Below are 23,758 nucleotides of genomic sequence, written 5' to 3' on the forward strand. Positions count from 1 at the left end.
GTATGCTCAATCCTCTGGTCTTTTCAGCGGTTTCCTTTTGTAGACAATACTGATCTCTGGGCTCTCAGCTGCTGCGTGCTCTCTGTTATCTGGCGTGCCTATTGGAGATTTACTATTGACGACTTTCCTTTTATTGATAAACAATTGGTCACTCGTGCTATGTCGCAGTTTGACACCCTCAAAAGAGGCAGACTCGACCTTGACTAGCATGTTCCATCGCTTAAGCTCTGTTTCTTTTGGTTCACACCGCTCTCAGACGTGTAACTCCTATTACATTATATTTTATAAATAAAAATAAACAAAAAAAAAGAAAAGAAAAGAGTGTAAGCAAGTTCATTTGGTCGAAATGAGACGTCACTTTTAGTTGAAATTTATCTTTATTGGTCGAATTTGAAGTGGAAATATGGCAATTCACTGACAACATGCTAAACGTCACGTTTCCTCTTTTTTTCTTATTTTACTTTATTTCAGTTAAATGGTAAGAAACATAAAAGATAATTAAAAAATTAACCAGTTTTTATTGTTATACTATAGGCTGCTATATTCAACTTTCAGTCTTTACTTTTAGTCATTTTGCTAACTATTTGTACATGTACTTACATCCGAGCTCAGGCACCTTCTTTGCTGGATAAAAATAAAACTGGGTAAAACAAGAAATACAACCAAATAATAGATAGATACTAAGCATGTTGGTATTAGACTACTTGGATTGTTTTGGAAAGCAGCAAGAATAGGAGAGAGATTAAGTCCTTATGTCTCTCTTGCATGCATAGTTATGAGTTTTACTTTAATGATGAATTAAATAATAAATTATTTTTGTGGATCCAGATTCTGATAGCTTTTTTTGAGTTCTTCAAGCAGAGACACTTTGCAGATTTGTGCTCTTTCCTTTAAATCGTTACATAAATGCTCCAAATCAAACTCATCAAATTTTGGATGCTGGCTTAATTGATTCCACAGTTTAAACAAGTTTTCTGGATTATCATCGTTTTGTACTTGATCCAGTGGACTAAATAGATCAAATTCTTCTTGGCTTATTGTGAATTGACCATCCAACGGATTTGTGCAGTTTAGCAATTCCGAACGACATACTAATTCATTCGAGTGTGAGTTTGCATCAAAATTGACAAGGTCATTCATGTTTTTTGTTTCGGGTGTACGGCTTGTGGATACTATTGACGCTGCATTATTGGGACTATCAAATTGGGATGAATTGCCCTTAGCAACCTTTTGAGGTCTTTCCTCATCAACTGATTGATTTTTTGATAAAGGACAGTTAAATGAGGAAAGGAGCGCAGCATTCTCAGATTGCAACTTTGTAACTATATTCTTTAGCATTTGGTTCTCTTGATGTAGCTCTGTTTTTTTCTCGGCATTCATTTTTTTCAATTCTTTTACTTTCTCTTCTAGCATTCGTACATAGTTTTCTTTTCTTTCTCTAAATGCCTTTTGCGCTGCTCTATTTCTTGCTTTTTTTGTGTCTTCGGACTACAGGATATTAATAGTCAGAGGGTAAAAGAAAGTTTGGGCAATATTGTTATACCTCATCGTCGTCACTCGTTACTAGCTTTTTCCCAATTTTTTTCGTTGAGCTTGTACGTTCTATGTTTCCATTATTGTTTGTTGAATCAAGTTTATGACTTTCTGACTCATTGGCTTCGCTGGTTGAACAAGCTGTATTTGTAGAAAAGCAAGGCATGTCTTCAGTATCGATGCCATTTTTATCAGATAGTAAGGCCATTAAAAGCGACGCCTGTCCTTCTGGATTACCATTTAAAAGCGAAAGATCTGGGCTGTTTCTTTGTTGAGCGAGTTTATGTACAATGTCATTTAGTGTGGAATTATTCATAGTTGGAAAAGTGCAAAAGAGTAGTTCAGTGAAATTTCATGAGATTATAAATAAATACGAGTCACATAGTCCCAATAATACCAGTTAATGCACTTCAAATTCAGACAAACAAACAAAAAGAATTTTTAGGCAGGTTGTCTGTTTTCTCACCTCATTTGACTTTTGATTGGCTTATAGGTTCGCGTTGAGTTTTTTAGCAAGTGTTTTGTAATGCAGCAAAGGCAAGACTCATTTATTCAATAGAAAAAGATTTTTACTCATTGAAATATTAAATATACACTTTTTACAACATAGTGAAGCAAAATTCCAGCGTCTTCAATAAGCTACAACAATTCTCTATGTACAAATAATTTCATGTATTTTATTCTATCTACAAGAAAAGTTGGTGCAAACTCTATAAGCTTCCTGTCCCGTTTGTCTTCTTCTGTTTTCTCTCTCGAAGTCTTGCCGCTTTCCTTTCTGCAGCAGGCACCAACGAGCCTTGATGAGTAAACCATAGATGGGTTGCAAATTTGTATTTCAACTCATTCACTAACAAGGAATTGCTTGCGCCTTCAACCTGCTCTTCTTCATGGCTCCAATCAATCGTCTCATCCCATCGACCATGACTAAGGCCCTGAATAAACTCATCCCATTCGTTATTTGTAAACGTCAAATGTAATTTTGATCCGCTCAATTCTTTGGTCATCAATAATACACCTTGTCCTACGACCTTTGTCAGCTGCATCATTCTTTCTCCCACCATCACATTCCTTCTGAACGCTGCCCAATTTGACTCTGTTAAATGTGGCTCTATCCAGCTTCTGTACGCCTTCATATTTGCATTTCTCTCTCTGTCCTTGTCTTTTTCGGATCCCCCTGATTCATCATCCAATGAAGTAGGCGTTGCAATGCGGATGACTTGATTAGGAAATACCTTGGCAAACACATTTTGAAATTGAACAAAGGCAAGGTATAATCGGAAATAGTCATTGTTGTAGTAGATACCATTTTGGTTCATACCGTTTTCCAAATGTGGCTTCATATTGGAATGATGAGTGAGTATTCTTAGAGCAGGAGCCAACCATTTGCTTGCTTCCTCCTGGCTTAGACGATCGGCATCAAGATCTTCGGGTAATGTCACTTGCTCAATAGCCAAGCTAAAATCGGGTGGTAATCGCTGCGCCTTTTGCTCGAGATCGGCTAACATGATGGCTCGCATCCTGCTAATAATATCATCGCCTAATTACAGAGAGGTATGACTAATTAGTTTTGCAACATGTTTCTGTATTAAATAATTACGTCTTTGTCCAAATTCACCGTGCCGGTGAGGTATCTTTGGTTTCTTGGGCGGCAGTGAAGCTAGTTCTTGTGAATAGTTATAATCATAATCTGTAATCTGCTTTTTCCGTTTCTTCAATAACGAGGCCTGTGTCAGTACACCTTGCTCTGCGTATCTCTGCAAAAGAGGTGGCTCCCTTGAGATTCTTCCATCCTGGTAATAAAATCCTCTTTGTCTTGGTTCCATAATGATCTCAACCCTTGGGCTTGATCCTTCTGATTGATGCTCTTGTTCCGGAGACCAGGGAATAGGTCGAATGTGTGTATACGGTCGCACGGTATATCGATCTGTAGTTGTATCTTCATCATTCGATATCACTTGAACTGGCGTGGGATTTGTAAGATACGAGACAGATAACTGTCTCTGAGGCTCAACAGGACTGGCAATAGCCGCCGCTGCTGCTGCCGCTGTTCCCTCTACTGTCCTGTTTTCACAGCAGCATAAAGCTGAAAAGGGGAGTTGAACGCATCCAGTGATATGTTCATCCTGAAAGATGATGTGCTCTTCGTGTGCAGGTTTATGAAATGAAAATTGGTCGCCCAAGGCATAGACAATACAAAAATAGAGTTTGGCTACTCTTTCTGTGTCTGGTTTTTTCCTAATGATTAGTTTAATGATTCGAAACAGCTCGAGTAGATCTTCATCTATTAAAATGTCCTCTGCTTGTGGTTTAAAATGTTGTAAATCGATAGGTGATTGAAGAGGACATGACGCTGACTGATTCATTGTGAAGTGAAAGAGAGCTTGAAAGAGTAAAAAGTTGTACGAAAAGTTTTTCTTGTTGGTATTTAATGCCCTGAGTTTTAAAAACAAGATTCACACACAAAGAGATAACAAAAAAAAAAAAAAACGGTATCACATCATTGAATAGATAAGCAAAGGTATTGAAATTTGTTTAATTTACACAAAATATTTAAGCATCATCCACTGATGATTCCTTCATTTCTTCAAGTACCTTTATCATCTCGGCCAACTCCACTTTTTCTATTCATATTGTAAGTATATCACTTTTTTATAAATAGAATTTATTTACCAGGCGCTAATTCGTGTGCCTTTTTAAATGCCTCAAAAGCACGTTCATATAATTCCACGGCCTCATCCTCATCGTCCACTAAACCAGACTGTGTCATAAGAAGTCCAGCAAGCTATATCCGATACATATATTGTTGGTACAGGCACAAGTAAAATAAAAATGTTTACTTACCAGCTCACACATAAATGGATGTTCTTTGGATAACTTTGCAACATGTAAGTCATTCGCTTTATTAGCCAGCTCAATGGCTTTGAATACCACCTTGATTCTTTCTTGAGTTTTGTCGAGTAACTTTTCCTGGTGGGTGAGACAAGCGGCCCAAATAGTGATCAATTCCCAATTTTCCTCATATCCAGGCACTTGCTGAATAAATTCAATGGCCGCTTCCAAAACAACTTGGGTATGTTCCTTTTGTACAGGCAAATCAAGTGAAAGACCATATGTTCTGAGTTCGCCAATCACACGCTGAAATAAGGGGATGGAAGGGATTTTTTGGGATGACACCACCTCACGAGCATAACTCACTGCCTCCTTGTAAAGCTGAACCTCTTCTTTGGTCACTTGCTGTTTTGACAAGAGCTCTTCATAGGCCTCTTCATCTACTTCTTCATCATCATTTGGATGTAACTCTGCCTCTTGTCGAGCAAAAACAGCCTCCTTTTGCTTTCGCATATAGTTGGCAAGGACCATGCTCGCATAAGCCAACTTTAGTTTTAATTGCGTGTCATTTGATTCCTTTTTGAGTTCTCCTCTTAATATATCTAAACCTTCCTTGATACTCTCTTCCACCTCGATTGCTTTACCGAGCTCTATCAGGCAATCTGCATAACCTACGCGGTTATCAGGCTCCTCTTCTTGAAACTTTTCCAAGGCCATGTCAAATAATCTGCGCGCCATTTCGTTGTCTCCTCCCTTAGACTCATCTATTGCCAAGTCAACGAGGTCTTGAGCAGTAGGTTGGACATCGTCTGGTTCTCCATCGTCTTTGGTGAATGCGATCTCTACTTCTCCCACATCGCAGCCGGTACATGTGTCGTCAGAACAGCCTGGGGCATGGTTTTCAGTTTTGCTACGTTTGCTGCTTTCGGCTACAGGATCTTGGTTGCTGCGTTTTGACATGTAAAAAGTATAGAAAGAGAGAAAGAAAAACGATGCATAAATTTTATCGTAATTCTATGTCTCCTGTTATGTGGCTTAGCATATGTAAGAACTTCAATTGTATTTCATTTTTTTTCCCTACATTTTTTCTTTAATGTTACATACACGAGCAGTTCCTTGGATAAATCAAGAAGAATTCGAAACAGTTTACAAGTGGCTTTTTGCAGATAGAAAACAGCATGTAGAAACTATTCGACGAGCACTAGACAGAGTAAATTTATTGACAGCCTTCAATTCAATCAATCTTGTTAACAATTATAAAAACTAGATTCAAGCATGGTCAACTCGAGGACGTATTCCATTTTCTGTAGAAATAACTGGCATGTTGATTGAATCCATTCTTCGTGACGAGCGCTTTGGAGAAACCATGTCTCATAAAGAACTTCGTTTACTCTATTCAATGACCCTTGTTCGATTCGTGAACGGTCTCGTCGATCAAGAGCAAAAGGGGAAATATGCAAAGACAGTGCTGACGATTGCGAAAAGTATCGGTTTGCCTCCTTGGTATGTTGATCTTCGTCATGAGAGTACGCACGAACGATTACCTAGTTTGATTGTGCTTAGAGGAGCTGCTGTTCAAGCTGTTGCTTGGTTGCATGATCATTACTGGATACATAACCTTAACCGTGCAGAGGAAGACGATGAAGAAAAAAGTGTAAAGGATGTCAAGCTCAAGTTAAATATGTATAAAGAGCGTCGAAAGGCGTATGTGAAGGGAGAAAAACAAGATCCAACCATCTATGTGGATTGTATTGAAGCATTGATTAAGATTATTGATGAGGATATTATTAAAGAGGACATCATTCCTTTATTATTAGGAACAGGAGGCTTAGTACCAACAGCTAAAAAGTAAATATGAGCAAAAAAAGAGAAAAAAAGACGCGTTTGATCTTAACGCATTTTTTCAATAGAAAGCGGGTTACAGCAGAAAATATGTCCATTTCAAATGATTTGATACAGATCTGGACTCCATTATTGAAAGGTCTTGGTGTTGGATACCCTAGCTTTGCATCAGATCTGGTTTCTTCTTTGATTCAAAAATTATGCTCAACCGATGAATATAAATTAGATGAACAACTTATAAACCCCTATGCAGTATTCGTAAGTATACGAATAAAAACCATGAGAAATCAATTAATAACGTGTTTTCTCTTATAGACAAAGAAAGAAGTGGATGATTCTACACAATCTTTAAGTTATATGCTGACATTGAGTAAATTTGATTTTTTATAGTATGCTTATACATTGTTACTCATCTCTTTTTCCGATAGCTTGTTGGTTGAAACATATCGTGTCGGAATTTGCAAAGCCAGCACAGGAGCGTACACTGAGAAACTTGGATATCGATGATGTATTAGAAGGATGCCTGAAAAATCCAAACTACTAGTAAATATTACAGAAATGAACTACTCACAAAAAAAAAGAGGAAGTATATTAATAAGGATCCATCTTTATGTAGCACGCGATCCGTTCTACAACATTTATGTCAAATTGATCCAGAGCTTGCAGAATCTATTAAACCGTTCATGCGATATATTGATCAACTGTTGATAAAATCAACTGTGGGCAAGGTATACAAAAAAACATGGGACTGAGTACAATAGCCAATTGACACATGTTTAATAGAGAAAGGAACCTGATTCTTTAGAAACAATAGATGAAGAAGTATTAGAAAATGAATTAAAGGAATTAGAATCACAATTGATTGATATCAAGTCAAACCAACGTCCGCTGAAAAAGCAAAAAGTGTTCAATATTGAGAGTTGGAAGTTACATGAAAATTGGCGGCCGTGTCCCATTGGTATGTTACCTAATGGAAAAATGCCATGTCTTGATATGCGCGAATTACTGAAAAAATAAATTCATTAAAACTTTCCGTGTTGATATGAATTCATTATAAATATTTTTAAAAGACTGACATTTTAATATTTAAGTCTTTTCTGATATGAACGAAATTAGTCAACTTGAGTCCCTACAAAACTAAACTACTCTGAACAGATGAGATAGTTGCAGATTATAAAAGTTTAGATTAAAATAAAAAGGAAATAGCCATTGAAAGCAACACTGTTTTAAAAGACTTCACGTCTTTTGAGTATCATAGGAAATTTGAGCTCCCATTATCATTTGGTTTTAATCATGGATCACGTTTGTAACTTGTAGCTACTTTCTTTCAGCACTTTATTGCCTCCTATTCCTCTAACAAACCACCTCCATACGCTTTTTTACTCTATGCTTCTAATGATGACATTGTATTTTCGCTCAATTTTTCTGTTGCCTGTCCTGTACATCTCCTAAGGACTGCTTCTTTCCCCCCTCACTCCTACAAAAACAAGCTGGATGACTCGCCTCTGAAAAAGGCAAATAATTTGAATAACCTAAATATGATTAAACACAAGCTTTTATTTAAAATAAAAATAAGACTTGTGTGAGCACGTGGTTTCCTCAATATACCTTAATCGTCTAGGTAGGATCAAAAAGGAGCACAGACTTGTACAGAATAATGCCACAAAATAAGAGAATCATGGCCAGCCAACCGTAACTTCAAAGAAAAATAATTTGAGAAGCCCTGTAATTGAAGAAAATTTGCTGAGTTATAAAATAGGATTTGGCCCCAGAAGTTGGTTTATACTTTTAAATTGTATGCTGGTTGAAAAGGAACTACATTGAAGATAATTGTTATAGAAAGGCCATGCTTTTTTACTATGTCTATATTAAATCAGAGTATACTATTTCAAAATGAATTAATTACTTGCGGCAAATTTCAAATTAAAGGCAGTGACTGTATTTTGAACTTGGCTGGGGGTAATGTCTGGTTGTATAACCAAAGCGAAAGCTACAGTAAAAATGGATTAGCCGATTCCAAAGAATTTTCTTTGGTATCAGTGCATTTGTTTTACGTAAACTTGGTTTTTATCTTGGAAAATTCTTTATAAAGTACATTGAGCCTATTGCTAACGCTACACGATATAGTGTTATGGAATCGTGTAACAAAAGGACAATATGAACAACAGTAGTCCAACTATTGCAATTTGAATAAACGTAGCACTTTTTTCCTTTATGTACATGTATACAAATATTAAGTTGAAAAGAATGAATAAATCAGGAAGAAACAGAAAGTGAAAAGATAAAATAATTATAAACAGTGTGTAAATAAGGTTTTTTTTCAGTTGAAACAAATCATTTATTATTAGTAAAAAAAATACCATTGAATCACAATAAAAAAATTTCAAACCTGCTTATTTTCTCCTTTTCTTTTTTTTTAATATTATTATCAATACTATGGAAGCTTATTTATCAACAATTGAGAAATACATAAAAGAAAAGCAACAAGAATCCGAAAGCCAAATACAAGATGCCCATACAAACGATATTGATATGTTGCTAAGAACAAACGCAGAAAGTTGGTTACAATCACTACCCGATTTAACAGATCCATCAATTCTTGCACCCCTTTATTTAACACAAGAACCATCCATTACTTCTGAACAAACGAGTACATTTGAAATGCCTCTTAATGATCACGACAATAGCATCAATAATAATTCACAACTGACCTTTGTGGATTACCAACAACCAAGTAACAATGGCGTCCCTATTCGAAAAAAACCAGGCAGAAAACCCAAGGCGATACCACCTGCGGTGCGTAAAGCTCAGAATCGCGCCGCTCAACGCGCCTTTAGAGAGCGAAAGGAGAAGTATTTGAGTGAATTAGAAAAAACAGTGCATAATTTGAAAAAGCAACGACAACAAATGGTTAATGAATTGACACAGCTAAAGTCCCAATTAGAAATGAGTCAAACAGAGTGTTGGTATCTCCGAGGATCTCTTATGACTGTACAGTATATATGCTTACTAAATCGCTTAAAGATTCCACCTCATACACCCTACTTGAATGAGAACCAATTGTTTAATATCAAAGGAATGACTTTGGTAGCTGCATCAGCTTATATGGATGCACGGGAACGGAATGATAAGGCGTTGATAGATGCTCGAGAGTTGATAAAGATCAGTTCCATCCAAAAAGAAATAGCTCTGGAAGCAGACAAAGAAAAAGAGGAAAAGGAGAATGAGCAGCAGATATGGTTGCATGAACCAGACAACGTGTTAACAAATCAGAGTTCAAAAGATATTGATAGTTTAATGGAACTCGATACGGCAAAGGAAGCTTGCTCTCCAGAGGAACCTAGTGCTCGAGAGGAATTCAGTACTCGAGAGGAATCCCAAAGTTCAGAAGAATCGGAACAAGAACAGCCAACGTCCTCCAATTCGAAAGCCTTTGATCTTCTCCTTGGACTTTTACGACCTTATCAATCTGGTGAAAACGAATCTTCTTTACGCATGAAACCCACGATACTTCAACAAACCATTCCTCACGACCCTCGCATCAACATCATTCCTCTTCCTTACATGCGTGACCGGATGATTCTGTTCAGATCCTTGATTGACTTTGAACGTCTGTTTGATTTGATGATCAATGAAGCCATCTTTTCCGGTGGAGACCCGACGCTCAGTGACAGTTGGGAACTACCACCCGAAATCTTTGAGGAATTTTGGTATATTATGATTAGGTTTGATCCGAATAGAGCAAATCAGTGGAGAAAATTAAAGGGCCTTCCAGAAGTTCATACTGGACTTTGGTCTACCCCACTTGATGCCTCTTCCAAAATGGGATATTTTTCGCCTTTGAACAGTCATTCAGCAGAAGGTAATGCGCTCTATGAAAGCTTTAAACAGTTACCACAAAGACGAAAACCAGTATACCCGCCTACTCTAGGTAACATGCACACGCTTTACACACAAATACTCTATTAACCTTTTTATTTTTTTCTTTAGAAAACATCGTTAAATCAATGGATTTAAGCTAACATTGCTAAACCCTTCACAGCAAGATATCCCTTTTCATTTGTTATCCAAAGTTCATATCCATCATTGCCTTTTCTATTTTGTAATTTTCTTCCACACAAATTTATTTGATGATTGACATATAAAGGAGCTAAACATTTGTACTCGAATGATCCAATATGTTCTTCCTTTATCAGTTCTTTTCCAAGTAATTCTAATAAAAGTGTACCACTAAGAGGCCCATGTACCAAACATGCTTTACTTTACATATTAGAAAAAAAAAACCATTGGACTTGTATCATTTTACCTGGATGCTTTTCAATTTGTGTTGCATACTGATGATCAAAATGAATTTTATGAGAGTTAAAGGTCAATGCAGAATATCTAAACAGAAGTATAGAACTTGGTACAAGAGACATTGAAAAATCTGGTTTCCTATTCACTACAAGTATACAAAGAATGAACAACACAAAGTAACCCCTTCCTTTTTTTGCTTTACCTCGAATACCCTTTTGAATGATGCTTGGTTTTATTTGCTGTTGGTGATATACCAAACATCTTTGTTCTAGCATGGACCATCCGGTCTGGTTAAATATCTCTTTATTCAACCAAACCTTCACTGATTCTCCTAACCGTCCCTCCCCTACCTCTACTCGATCCAGATAGGTCTCCATCGTCACCTGATCCCCAACCATCAAAGGATTCGTCTTGCTCCATCGGAAGGAAGCGCCGGCCCACATTCGTTGTGAAAAGGGCTTGGGTGGAAAAAATTCACGTTCGTAACCATCCTCTGCCAAATCGTCCTCTTGCGTACGTGGTGGGAAATAAACATGGTGCCATGCTGGAGCTAAGGGTGCCTTTAAATCAAGGAATGGTTTGCTTGGTAGTGTGTTGGCTAACAGGTCAAGCCGTGATCCAGTAATTTTGTCATGAGTTGTGATTTTTATTTTCTTGGTTTCAGTTTCCCAATCTTTAACGAGTTGGTAAGTGCTATATGGAGACCTTGGAAAGGATTGCTTATGTCTTTAAGAATTAAATAGAAATCCTTTAATAATTGAATTGTACCTTTTTCCAGCTTTGTTTAATTATGAACATGCAAACACTTTTATTGTAAAAGAGAAAATAGTCTTTTTTTGTAGTCGGAGATAAATAAAAGCAGTAGATGAAGTATTCATATTACAAGACATCATCCTTTTTTTTTGGTTGATTTATTTTTTTTTTCTTTTTTTTTTTTTCTTTTCTTTTTTCTAAATAGGATTTATGCTTCAATCTTTTTTGCTTCCTTCATTTGTTTACATTGTGCTTTGTGATAAAGTTTATAGTCACCGACTTGACAGTCACGTGAACAATACCAAATACTTCTGCAGGCACCACAGGCCAAGAGGGGAGCATTTGGCTTGTCCTTTGCATGGGCAGCACCACAGTGAGAACATCTGTTAGGGTTAGGGGGGAATGAGTTGAGGACACCAGATTCGATGAGTTGTTGCATTCTTTGGTCAGCTTGCTTCTTTGGTGCATAAGTAGCAATCAATTTTTGAGCTTCTTCCTCTGATTCGTGAGCAACAATCGCGTCACGTTTGATTTCACTTAAACCTGTGTGAGCTCCATAAAGCTCCTTGAATTTAGCCTCTGCTTCCTTTGCCTTAACATAGTAACCGTGTGCCTCTGACTTCTTCTTTTTGTGGTTGAGTAAGACGGAAAGGGCATAAAGAGAGTGAACGGTATCACTGGTATCTGGGTGACCATTTTGAAGATAGAGCTTAAAGTTTTTAATGGCATTTTCTCTTTCGTTTTCCAAAGATAAATAGACTGAACCAAGAACAGAGTAAGCAACAGAGAATTTAGGGTCTCTTTCCAAAGCCTTTTCTAAATCTTTAATACCAAGTCTACATCATCAAGAAATGATGAGCTACAAATCCCTCACTGTATACTTGTCATCTTACCTTGTTTTACCCAATGAGAGTTGACAAGAAGCACGAAGGAAAAAGACGCGTGCAGGAAGGTCAGGATATGTATCAATGGCTAATGTTAAAGTAGTGACACTAAAAAGAAAACATGGTTATGACAACCCTTCTGCAAGTATTAACCTACAACTTACCAATGCTTAAATTGTCTACCAACCAACAAAATCCAAGCAGAGAATAAAAGACTGTCCTTAACGAAGAATCCTTCCTTCTCTTCTTCAGGAATATTCTTTAACAAAACCTTTTCATACTGTTGTCCAAGAATAAGAATACGTTCTGACATGGGGGCAGCTCTTTCATCTAAAAGCCAAGCTTCGACCATCGTTTCAGATGCAGTCTTGATGTCTTCTTCATGCTTTTCCAAAACGTCGTCCTCAAGGGAGCGAGGAATAGTCATACAAAGTTCATAACCCTTGCGAAACATTTCCTTGGCAGTCTTGTAGTTTTTGGCATCAGGGTCAGTACATTCCTCAAGTTTACCACGGGCTTCCAAGAGGTCATAAGAAACAATACGTTGGGAGCCTTCCAAGAAACGGTCTTGGTATTCTTCTTGTTGTTCTTGGACTTGGGTTTCTTCTTGAACGGTAGCAGAGTTAACAGCGACTTCAGTCATATTTGTATGTGTACAGAAAAGAAAAGAGAGAAAAGAGGGGGAAAAAATAAAGGTGGTATTTAATAATAATAATTTATTGCCCAATAAAAAATTGACGTGGCATCTTTATTTAAATTTTTTATTAATAAGGTAACCAAGTTCAATTTATTACAACCGTATTCCCCTTTTTTTCATTGAGCGCATATTTGTTTTTATTTTCTTTATAAACTGTAGCAAGCGACGAGGTAAAGTCGCGCGAGAAATTCTTTGCTTAACATCCAGATATAGCTTAATTGTGGAGTTTTTGAATAAGCTAGCATGAATTGGTTTAAGTAAGCAAGCTGTGTTAGTGTGTCTATCTTTTCATACGCGTTTTTCCTTTACTGTAGGTTCATTTAGGAACCATGAGTATTTCATTTGAAACTGTACTTGGCAAATTTCAAAGGCCGGCTTGGCATGGATAAGGGGTTCAGGGTAAATAAGTAATCGGCTGAGAAAAGTTGTCAGGTTTATCAAATTTACTCTATTGAGTCTTCAAATTTATTCACAGAAGCTGATATATTAATTAATATAGACTTCAGGTCTCAATTGACCACATACAATTTTTATAATCAACTTTAGATGTGCTGTCAATTCATAGATCAATAAAAAATAAACATCAACAATGTGTACTTAAAAGAAGAAGGGCCTTTTTTTTTATGAATTGACTATCCTTTCTTTTTATGAGTGATTTATTCCCATTCAATACTTGTAAAGAATGTACTTGGGGTGCTGTAGATATACAGTGATGACTATAAATGTTTTACTTTTCATAATTTGTTATTAATATTCTTAAATCTGAGGTCTAATTCCTCTGTTGTACTGGATTTATCCAACAGTATGGTTGTGCCTACAAGATCTTTTCATAAAAACACTAGCAAAATTTCTTTTGGGAGTGCCCCGTGAACATTTTCGGATGATTTCATATCACAGCCTCCTTTTTTATTTGGTGGCGGGCTCGACTATACATGGCTATGTTTAGATAATAAGTGGCTTTTTGTCAACCCGACTATGAAGATGATGCCGGTATGACTTTTTCACTTTTCATTGTTCAGCAGGCTGCATCGACTGGTCCTAGTCCATACCGTTTTTTCAAGGCCTGACATGTCTTCATTTTCCTACAATTGACCTTGTTCGTCAAAATTTGTTTAGTAAAAATATATTTGGAAAACTAAGCAGAGTTTGCGTTTCTCTTTCTGATTCCTATTTCAAAATAATAAACAAACAAATAAATAAATATTTTTGTTAATGTTGGTGTTTCAAATAATGAGAAATATGTCATCTATCAACTTTAGATTTACTTGGGATCAGTTCAAAATACGGCATAAACAAAAAAAAAAAAAAAAAAAAAAAAAAAAAAAAAGAAAGAAACTTATTCTTTCCTCTACTGCCTTTCTTTTCATTTTTCATTAACTTTTAATATTTTTTCAAAGGAATTCATACAAGTCTGATCAATGCTCATGAGATATTATTAGAAAGGAGTATATTTGAGCCGAGAACAGATTTTCACTTTGATTGGCACATTTTCTAAGAATTCAATGATTTTAGTGTTAGCAATCTCTTTTTATAACGTCTTATTTTAATATAGACAAGTTGGTGACAAACTAATCGCTTAAGTATGACGCTGGTTTGAATATTTCACTAATCATATTATCATCATCTATTGTCAGTTCAGAAAAGCATTAAAGCAGTTACTCAGAACTTCAAGTCAATTAGGTTTTTTGAGAAACATCTGTCCAAGAAAAAGACATACTGAAAAGTAGTAACACTAAGAGGGAAAGCCAAGTTATATAGATAATTACAAAGAATGATTGTTATATCAGTGACAAATACAATACGAAGATAATGCTTATATCCAAATAGAGAAAGAAAAGAAAAAAAAATACCTGATATTTAGGCCTCACGACAGCTCACCTTGGCAGTACATACGGAAGGACACGTAAAAAAATGAGTATGGAACGCAGCGAGCTCCAAAGGATTGCAAAATAAACAAATAATGCCATCGATGCATACAATGACTTTTTCATTGTGTATATCATAAGAATTTAGACGGTGAATATACCAAAAAGGTAGGATTAGTAACCATCCTATCTAATGAAGGCAAATAATAGTTGATATCAGTGATGTTTTAATGCTGAAGAAATCTTAATAGTACCATTGATCATATTAAAAGAAGGACTAAACAGAACAAGAATCTGCAAGCAATATTCTATATGTGCATGATCGCAAGTTTTTGATTCAAAAATAAAACAACAGCCGATAAGAGCGAGAACTATGCAAGGCACATGAGAAAAAATATCAAAAGGCAATTATTGTCGATAAGTCTATCGTACGCAAGATCAATTTAGTGAGTAAAATAGCTTGAAGATGTGTCAAACTATTCTAAACTTTGAAATTCTCATGAAATCGTTTTCATTTATATTTATGAGAAATACGGACCTCCAATTACCAAAATCAGATACATTGTCTTTCTTCAAAAGCAAATATATGTAGTTATTACTCCAATGCTCTGTAAAAAGGTCATAAGATGAAGCATTATTACAAGTAATCGAAGCAATTAATCGATATTGAGTATTGGATACAATTAACTTGAAAAATCAAAAGGGAGCAATCATTAGATACACTTCTTTTAATAAGACTTTTGGAAACATCAAATGTGTATAAATAAAGTACAGTTTGGAATTAATCTGTCGACCTACAGATTGATCTAGGAAAACCACAAATTGACTCTATGAGTATTGTATTTTGCAGAGTTAGCAAGCTATGATTATGCGTCAATTTGCTTTGTATATGCCAAATTTATTTTGGAAAATATGCTTTTTTTCCCCTTTAAAAACGTGTTTGCCAATATTTTGCAAAATCATCGTATCACTTTAAAGTAATCGAAAAAATAAACAAAAAGTCTATGAGAAAAAACCTGAATATGTAGGAACAAATTCATTGACAATGTTGGTGAAACGAAGACAGAGGATGTGGCAATTATCCGCCCATAGTACAAAAGGTGGTTCCAGCAATGATCCCACCATGGCCACCAAGTCTTCAAAAACTAAACGGAACTTTGAAAGATAGAAAGGAACAATAGGATCAAAAAGTTTTATTTTATTATTATGATTTAAGAATAAAACGCAGCTGGAAAGCCTATAACCACATCCTTTTTCTTCATTTTGTCAACATTGCCATTTGATTTCAAAGTTAAAGCATAATAATGTTAGATTGACAATGTTTTATGTTCAAGAAATACTCATGCTTCGATTCCATCATACTTGGCATATATGAACAGCCAAGGTGCATCGTTTTGAATCCCTATAAGATTGTTTGTTTACAAGGTCTGCCTTGAAGAATAGGAGTTTTGTCAGAAAGAAAGGCTTCTAATCAACATAAGGTCAGAGTGCTTTGTTAAAATGGGGAGGGTTTAAAAAAATGCTAAAGATGATCCTTTTGCTTATGCATTTTAAACAGAACAAATTCAAAATAATCAAAGATTAAAACATTTATTTATTTAAATGAAATATATAATCTACTCTGCACAAGTCCTTAAACGAGCTGATTTTCCCACCAATTGATAACCAATACTTGTATATAGATTTTTGTTAGGATCCTGCTGCCTCACTACAAATAATGTCACAAACGAGTATTCCTTCAAGAATAACTCTGTGCACATAGCTACGCATGCTGACGCATAGCCTTTACCACGTTCTGCGTTAGGTGTATAAACAAATGATATAGAACAGCCGTTTCTTGAAGGCCGTCGCTTCCAGCACATGCTAACAGGTATATCATCTACATACAAGATGTATATGAATCTAGATATCAAAGACTCAAGCACAAACTCCTCTGCAGATGGTAAGCTAGCTGATACACCAATATGCTCCATATTATCATTCCAGAATCCTCGTAACCATTCAGCCAATAACGGAACGTCAGTATCAACTGCTTGTTTTAGCTTCGTCCGTTGTTTGTCTTGTGTGATTTTTAAAGCACGAGGAGGCCATTGGACCTGTTTTATATCGTAGCTCCAGGTTTGATCAACAGTAATGAGCTTTAAATCGGGCGCCAGTGCTGTCAAATTGGTTTTCATACGACCAAATGCGGGTTCAAAGGCATGGACGCATTGGAGTTGCCCGTATGAAGCAGTATTTATATAATCTGTCATAGCCAAGTCAACAGCTGATAGTGCATCGCTGGCAAAGTCGTCTCGTAAGCAAGAACCATAGAGCATTGATCTATCGAGGCAAAACAAGGCAAATACAAATCTATTTTGATCATCCCAAACAGCACTGCAATAGAAATGAACACTGCCACTTTCTCTTTTAGCTTTCTCGGCAGCAATCCATAAAAACACATTCTGGACTTCATGTTCTATTAAATAAGATTCCGTTTCTTTTAAGAATGCATCTGCAGCATCGTATCGTTTTAATGTAAACGTTTTAGGTTTTGTAACCATTTCAGTAAACAAATTTGAAGGTAATAACAGTGGACATTTCTTGTAAATGTACTTTTATAAAAGTTAATTTACAAAAGCTGAGTCATAGTTATAGAGTATGAATAAAACAATTCAAAAATTTAAAGTGAGTTTTGAATTTAATGTATCACAGGTTGCTTTGTGATTATGACTCAGTAAAATTTATGGTATGCATTGTAAAAAACATTATGATTATATACTAACCCAATGACTAATTCAACACAAATCATTTTAACAGTAATACAAGCCAATTATTTCTTCAAATAATAAATGGGATTGTTTCGAAAATATGTCTACAATAGAACCAAATTCCTTTTACGAGTTGTGGCTACACATATACTCGCAGTACTTTACTCTGTGTGACCAGCTGATGATGCTTCCAAAAGATTGATTTAATATACAGGCTGATATTAGTATATGTTTACGAGGTCCTGTTAAATACAATCCTTTAATTACAAAGAAGTCAGCTTTGTGAATCACTAGTCTGCTTGTTTTTCTTTCCAGTTTTCTGTATCTCTCAAATTCTAGCGCTTCATTCACTCCTTATTTACATGTATGTGAATTTGAAGTTTCTGGTTATAGAATGTAGTATTGATATGTGTATGACTAAATGTACTTCATTCAAACTCGCGCTTGTAATCACTATTTTCCAGAATCAATATAATACATATCCATTGTAAAAACTTCCATTCATGGTGTTGCCTGATGAATACTTGGTTTGCTTTGGTAGATTTTTATAATTCTAAATTACATGTGTTATTAGGTAAGAAAAGCACAACTTGATCTATCATGATTCGTCACTAACTACTAGAAAGCATTGGTTGCCTTACTCTTTATTTATTTAAAATACATGCATAAAACCGACTCTGCATTTCAGTAGTAGGCAATAAATTATCTATAAAAACCATTTCAACTTAATTTGTAAGCTGTCAATAATGAACGCCGATAGGCTTCGTTACATCATTGCAACTATTATTCGAAACGGCATTTAGCACACATGAAAATTATTTGAAATAAAATGGGATCTACTTTGTACCAAAGCTTAATTTTTTTGAATACCATGCGATGGTGAAAAACTTATAAAACCTATTTCAGTTTACATGATAAACTAATAATATTACTTTATGTATTGAAGACAAGTACTGACACCATTATCTTTTAAAAAGGATAAAAAAGGAAGGTATGTTAAATACTATAGAACAGGAATTTACATGTTGCCAAAACACATATTTCTATCAATCTGCTTTGCTCAAAGAATCGTTTGTAGAAAAGCAAATCTTTTACTTTAATTATTGACTATTAAAGAACCATACAAAATTATATATAATAAATGCTATATATTAAATGAATACATAAAAGAATTGATCTTTGTATTCACATGGACTAATTTTATTTCATAATCCCCTATATTAGATATCTTTATCCAATTATATTAACCAATATTATTCATAGGCATTAGTTAACATTCATAAAAAGAAAGAAAGAAAGAAAAAGGCAACCATATCAACAGAAGCAGCTGATCTTGGTTTAAAAGCAATCTTTTTAGTAGAACATGAAGAATCTTTTACTTGCTTTATAGGTTCAGTGAGGTACTAATAAACAAAAGGTTCTCCCTTGATATAAGCTTGTGTTAATATCAATTTATAAAATCAACTTTTAGAATAACAGCTATTTATTACAAATGAATATCAAATAAATAGAAGAATGCTCCACTAGCATCGCCAATGAACCTAAAAAAACTATACAGTAGATTCGAAACTAAACAATCAAAGGCAAACAACATGGTAGAAGGGTGTATAAAGTTCATGTCAAGAAATTTTAAATAATAAAAGCGGATCTTTGTTTACCTTATCAAAAATATAAATGCTATTATATAATAAGACTGTAAAAACCACAGGGTTTAAAGACCATCACAAACAAAATAAGAGAAAGACATTAGATGGGAAAATGAATAGATTAGAAGTTGCATGTGGCCAAACCAATTGTTAAATTTGAATAGTATATTGCATTGATGCTGATTGATACACAAACACTTTGTAAAGAAGGAATAAATATATGATTATTACTTTAAAAATTGTTAGAGGACGCCAAAGATTAATTGAATTCTTCATACTTTTCTAAAGAAAAAGTATTTGTGGTATTCTTCTTATCGTTGAACTCATTTTCAAGAAAAAGATTATTAAAGCGTTTTTATCATCATATTTTGCAAAAGAAATAGTTATCTTTTACCAAATATCACAAAATTATCTTACAAAGTCGCTTATCTATGTCTCATGCATAAAAAAAGTATTTTTATAGCACCAGCCCCAAATAGTAACACAAAAAAACTGGATTTGCATATGAAAAAAAATAAACGCAAAAAAGAAGAGTGCCCATTGATTATTCTGTCTGTTTTCTGATTAACAAGTAATCTCATAAAGTAAGGTTGAATGTTTATCAAAAGGTAGCTTAGAGTTGCATCGTTAAAATAGATTTAGAAGACTTTTTTATTTCGTGTTCTGAACAATAGGGGTAGGTTAAAACTTTTCCGTGTGATATTTGTTACACACGGAATTCGGAATAGATCTACTCCTTATTTTTTCAAATAAATTAAAAATAACGTTTACTTTTATAGCAAAAGCAAAGAAAAGAAAAGAAAAAGGATCTTTTAATATAAACTACAACCAAAGTACAAACAAACAGTTTTTTAAATCGAAGGAATGAATTTAATAAAAAAAAAAAGGGAGGCTGTAGGCCTTTCAATCTTACGTATCTTTTATGCAGAAAACGGTTGTACAAAAAAAAGGAAGCAATTACCTTGTCTATTAAGATATAGAGCTCATTTAAAAGTATAGAAAAAACTATTATTTAAATATTTAAATGAGAGGATCTAGTATATAAGAAAGATTAATAGTTATAAGCAAACAAATAACTTTTTTTTTGGTTTTATTTACTCGTTAGTCTAGAATGGCTTTGTCTTTTTATTTACCATCTTTTTATGGATAAATAAATTTTTAAAGTTTTTGGAAATCTAAAAAAAAAGAAAATGCCTCGTCAAAAATGTGAAAAAAAAAGAAAAATGACTCATCAAGAACGGGAAAAATAAAAAATATTTAAAGAATTCTTTTTGTCAAAACTTTTTTCTTTCTTTCTTCATCGAACAATCAATCTTCTCCAAAATTAATGGCCTAAATACTTTGTCTTTTCAAATCTAAGCTTGGCTCTTATGGTCTTTTGTCAAAAACTCCTCTTCTTAAACAAAAACTTTGCTACATTTACACTTCAAACATGTTTCTCTCTCTCTCTCTCTCTTTGGACTCTTAAAATCTGTTATCTACTATTAACTTGGTCTTCAAACAACATTCAAACATATGGTCCACATAATACATCTATTTTCTGCCTCTTTATACGGTCTCAGTTAACATCAAAAGTTGATGTACTCTCTTTTGTTTGACTTTCTATGGTCCTTTTGGTTTCATTTGATACTAAACGCGTCATTCCATTGATTTCGATGGTTAAAAAAGAAATCATATCTTGGCCGCATAAAATGGTAAAATTATTTTTATATAATTATTTTATTAACATTTTTGAGATAGCTTACTCTGCTTTGGTCAAGATTCCTTTGCTGCTCTTTTGGCTAAAAAGTAATGTTCATAATAGAATTATCCTTTGTACTAACTTGTTCTAGTTCAATAGTTATTCTCTTCTGTGTCAATATAAATGGCCCCTTTAAGGCTGCCTATGCACTTGCTTTTATGTCTGCATGAATCGCTTGATAGCAATCCTTTCTTGTAAGTTCTCTTTTGGTAGTCTCTATTTTCTCTGTACTCTCTTCTCTTTCTATCTCTTTATGACCTCTTTGCTATGCTTCTAAAATCTGTGGCAGGATGGGACGATGATCTGCTGGAACTTGTAAGCTCTAAGGAGGAATGCGAACTCAAGTAAAAGTAATACCCGCTCTGTTCATCCTAGTGCTAGACGGATGATGTCTTGACATCTGAAGCTACAACGAGCGAAGTAACAGACCTGGTCACGCTTTGCTTGGGAGAGGGTGATCCCTAGAAATAGGGTATATCTTTCGCAGAACATTCCAGACATAGACTTAGAACCTGACAGTGAACGGAACGCCCTTCGGGGTACCACTCATATCCTATAGACTTGAAAGGTGTTTATAAGAGTAATTCGAGGGTGATTCTTTATTTTTAAAAAAAAATACTATCTAAAAAAAAAAAGCAAAACTATACTTTCGAAAGAGACTATTTACAAAAAGGTTGCTGCTCATCCATGGTTTATTATTTATGAAATTTTTAATATCAATAAATTTTCGTTTTTATCTGTTGTCGACTTCCATTTAATTTTCCACATAATTATTTATCCTTAAAAACAATAATTTTAATGAAAGCAAACATTCCAATAGTATTTTCAAAATGCTATTATCATACAGATGTAATAAGCAAAAGAAATTATCCTTTCTTGTATCATAATTCCAATAACAAGTGATTACTATGGTAACTGCTTGATGTTGCTTAATAGTTGTTAGATAGTGATAGCTGTAGATCGTACAAAATGCTCATGTATGAAATTGGATGCTTTCAGATATCGTAGATTGTGCAAGCAAACAAAAAGGGAAAAGTCTACATGAAACTATGAGATGTTGAGCTTTTAAATTTGGTAATACCTTAGAGAACTAATAATGGTAAAAAAGGATCATTAATGATGTTTATCAAGTATTATATAAGTAAGGATGTTCTAAATCAAAAACGAGGAAATCGGACTGCTTTAATCCTGCCTCTGACACACACCATCTTTTCGAAGTAAGTAAGTCAATTTGCAATCAAATTTGAAATATTTAAATATTATTATATTATGCGATGTAGACGCAGCTTAAGCCAGCCACCCCATTTTACAAGTTATAACAATAAAATCCTACTGTTACTCTTTGCTTGAAAAAGTAAAAGAAGGTAGTGTGCGTTTGTTTCTGCTTCATTGAGATTTAAGTAATTAACAAATGGGAAGCACTCAAGTGTCTGAGACGAGTTTAGTGACCTTTGTACAATCACACTAAATATGTTTTCGGACAAAATATTGAAATAAAATTTTGAAAAAATATGGCATGTAAGTTCAAGACCAATTAATACATGTGAATGTAAGCTTGGGTTTTCAAGTCTTGAGGAAAGAAAGATTCACATATTTATTTAAAAATACATTCATAAAATGGTTCTCAGTATTCTGTTGTGCCGCCTTTAGCTTTGATAACTGCTTCACATCGTCTTTTCATGCTTCGCACTAACCTTTCAGCAAGCTCATCATCCAGCCTTGCCCATCCTTCTTGTAGTGCCTCCTTCAATTGCTCCAATTTTTTGCTGGCAACCTTTCCCTCTCAATTTGCCTTTCAAGAGCATTCCATACATGCTCAATGGGATTCAAATCAGGGCTTTGAGCAATCCAGTACTCAAAACCCCTAATTTGGTAGATTTTCTTCCACTATTGAGCATAACCACCTGTATGACAAGAAGCACCATCCTCTCGGAAGACAAAATCCCTCTCCTGATGTACCGAAAAATTTGTAAACCAGGGATGAAACCTATTGGCCAAAATATTGATGTATGTTTCTTGGTCTACAGAATCGGTATCAATAATTTGTAAAGATCCAAAGCCTCCTTCCCAAAAACATTTCCAAACCATAGCACCGTCACTACCCCATTTGACTGTAGATGCTATATTTCTTTCGTCATAACGCTCTCCTTCCTTCCTGAGTACTCTTTTACCGCGTTTACTGCCTTCCATACAAAGGCGTGATTCATCAGACTAAACTACGTTTCTCCATTGGTCTTTAGCCCAATTGATGCGTTCCTTCTCCCATCGTAGCCTACTTTTGCGGTGTCTTGCATTCAACCTAGGCTTGTGAACTGCTCTGTACAATTTGAAGGTAAGTCGATTGGCATACGATCAAAGAGTTTCTAACAAACAAAGACATCTAGCTTTGCTAAATGCATATTTATTTCTTTATAAAAGGCAAAAGCATCCTCTCCAGGCACTTCTCAGTTCTTTCGACTATTTTCAATGGACGACCTGTATACTTGTGAGGCAAAGGACTGCCATAGTCATCAATCCTGGCTTAAATATTTTGTACAGTGAACCTGTTCAATCCAACAGATTCTGCAATCTCTCCTATCGTGTGATGTATTCTAAGGAGATAAAAAATACCACACACTTTTACTTTCTTTTGTTTCATTTTCAGATATAATTAAAGGTTGTGTCATGTGCAGTTTATGAAGATTCGAGCCAACATGTTTTTTTTTAATGAGTTGATGGATGTGAAAAAGACGAATTTACTTTGTTTTGAAGTTCGATAAATTTCTTTGTCCGAAAATTAATTTGGTGTCATTGTGTATGAAAAATAAAGCGTGTCTCTGAGAGCATTTACCACATTTTCAGTCTTTGCTTCGGCAACACTTTGAATGATCACAAAAAAGTTTGAATGCAGTAATAAAATCCTTGATTGGTCAGATAGAAATT

General features: G+C 34.8%; 8 protein-coding genes across 8 annotated transcripts; 3 read left to right on the forward strand and 5 right to left on the reverse strand.

The window, feature by feature from the left end:
• Positions 1–810: 810 nt before the first annotated feature.
• RO3G_15516 (uncharacterized protein) lies at positions 811–1,338 on the reverse strand (the record flags this gene model as incomplete). The annotated part of the gene is made up of 1 exon (XM_067670100.1): positions 811–1,338. One exon carries the CDS (start codon positions 1,336–1,338, stop codon positions 811–813), a length of 528 nt encoding a protein of 175 aa, XP_067526201.1.
• Positions 1,339–2,243: 905 nt separating this feature from the next.
• RO3G_15517 (uncharacterized protein) lies at positions 2,244–3,050 on the reverse strand (the record flags this gene model as incomplete). The annotated part of the gene is made up of 1 exon (XM_067670101.1): positions 2,244–3,050. One exon carries the CDS (start codon positions 3,048–3,050, stop codon positions 2,244–2,246), a length of 807 nt encoding a protein of 268 aa, XP_067526202.1.
• A 1,033-nt stretch (positions 3,051–4,083) lies between these two features.
• Positions 4,084–5,322, reverse strand: RO3G_15518 (uncharacterized protein; the record flags this gene model as incomplete). The annotated part of the gene is made up of 3 exons (XM_067670102.1): positions 4,084–4,154; positions 4,204–4,315; positions 4,375–5,322. 3 exons carry the CDS (start codon positions 5,320–5,322, stop codon positions 4,084–4,086), a joined length of 1,131 nt encoding a protein of 376 aa, XP_067526203.1.
• A 361-nt stretch (positions 5,323–5,683) lies between these two features.
• RO3G_15519 (uncharacterized protein) lies at positions 5,684–6,711 on the forward strand (the record flags this gene model as incomplete). Its single annotated transcript, XM_067670103.1, has 3 exons — positions 5,684–6,210; positions 6,273–6,462; positions 6,595–6,711. The coding sequence occupies 3 exons, from the start codon at positions 5,684–5,686 to the stop codon at positions 6,709–6,711; spliced, it is 834 nt and encodes a 277-aa protein (XP_067526204.1).
• A 2,790-nt stretch (positions 6,712–9,501) lies between these two features.
• On the forward strand, positions 9,502–10,226 carry RO3G_15520 (uncharacterized protein; the record flags this gene model as incomplete). The annotated part of the gene is made up of 2 exons (XM_067670104.1): positions 9,502–10,066; positions 10,195–10,226. The coding sequence occupies 2 exons, from the start codon at positions 9,502–9,504 to the stop codon at positions 10,224–10,226; spliced, it is 597 nt and encodes a 198-aa protein (XP_067526205.1).
• Positions 10,227–11,461: 1,235 nt separating this feature from the next.
• Positions 11,462–12,591, reverse strand: RO3G_15521 (uncharacterized protein; the record flags this gene model as incomplete). Its single annotated transcript, XM_067670105.1, has 3 exons — positions 11,462–12,089; positions 12,147–12,245; positions 12,302–12,591. The coding sequence occupies 3 exons, from the start codon at positions 12,589–12,591 to the stop codon at positions 11,462–11,464; spliced, it is 1,017 nt and encodes a 338-aa protein (XP_067526206.1).
• Positions 12,592–16,315: 3,724 nt separating this feature from the next.
• RO3G_15522 (uncharacterized protein) lies at positions 16,316–17,328 on the reverse strand (the record flags this gene model as incomplete). Its single annotated transcript, XM_067670106.1, has 3 exons — positions 16,316–16,407; positions 16,489–17,021; positions 17,315–17,328. The coding sequence occupies 3 exons, from the start codon at positions 17,326–17,328 to the stop codon at positions 16,316–16,318; spliced, it is 639 nt and encodes a 212-aa protein (XP_067526207.1).
• Positions 17,329–21,955: 4,627 nt separating this feature from the next.
• Positions 21,956–22,704, forward strand: RO3G_15523 (uncharacterized protein; the record flags this gene model as incomplete). The annotated part of the gene is made up of 3 exons (XM_067670107.1): positions 21,956–21,977; positions 22,360–22,385; positions 22,465–22,704. The coding sequence occupies 3 exons, from the start codon at positions 21,956–21,958 to the stop codon at positions 22,702–22,704; spliced, it is 288 nt and encodes a 95-aa protein (XP_067526208.1).
• Positions 22,705–23,758: the final 1,054 nt, after the last annotated feature.

Source organism: Rhizopus delemar, genomic scaffold (assembly GCF_000149305.1).
Source record: "Rhizopus delemar RA 99-880 supercont3.16 genomic scaffold, whole genome shotgun sequence".
Classification (NCBI taxonomy): Eukaryota; Fungi; Mucoromycota; class Mucoromycetes; order Mucorales; family Rhizopodaceae; genus Rhizopus; species Rhizopus delemar.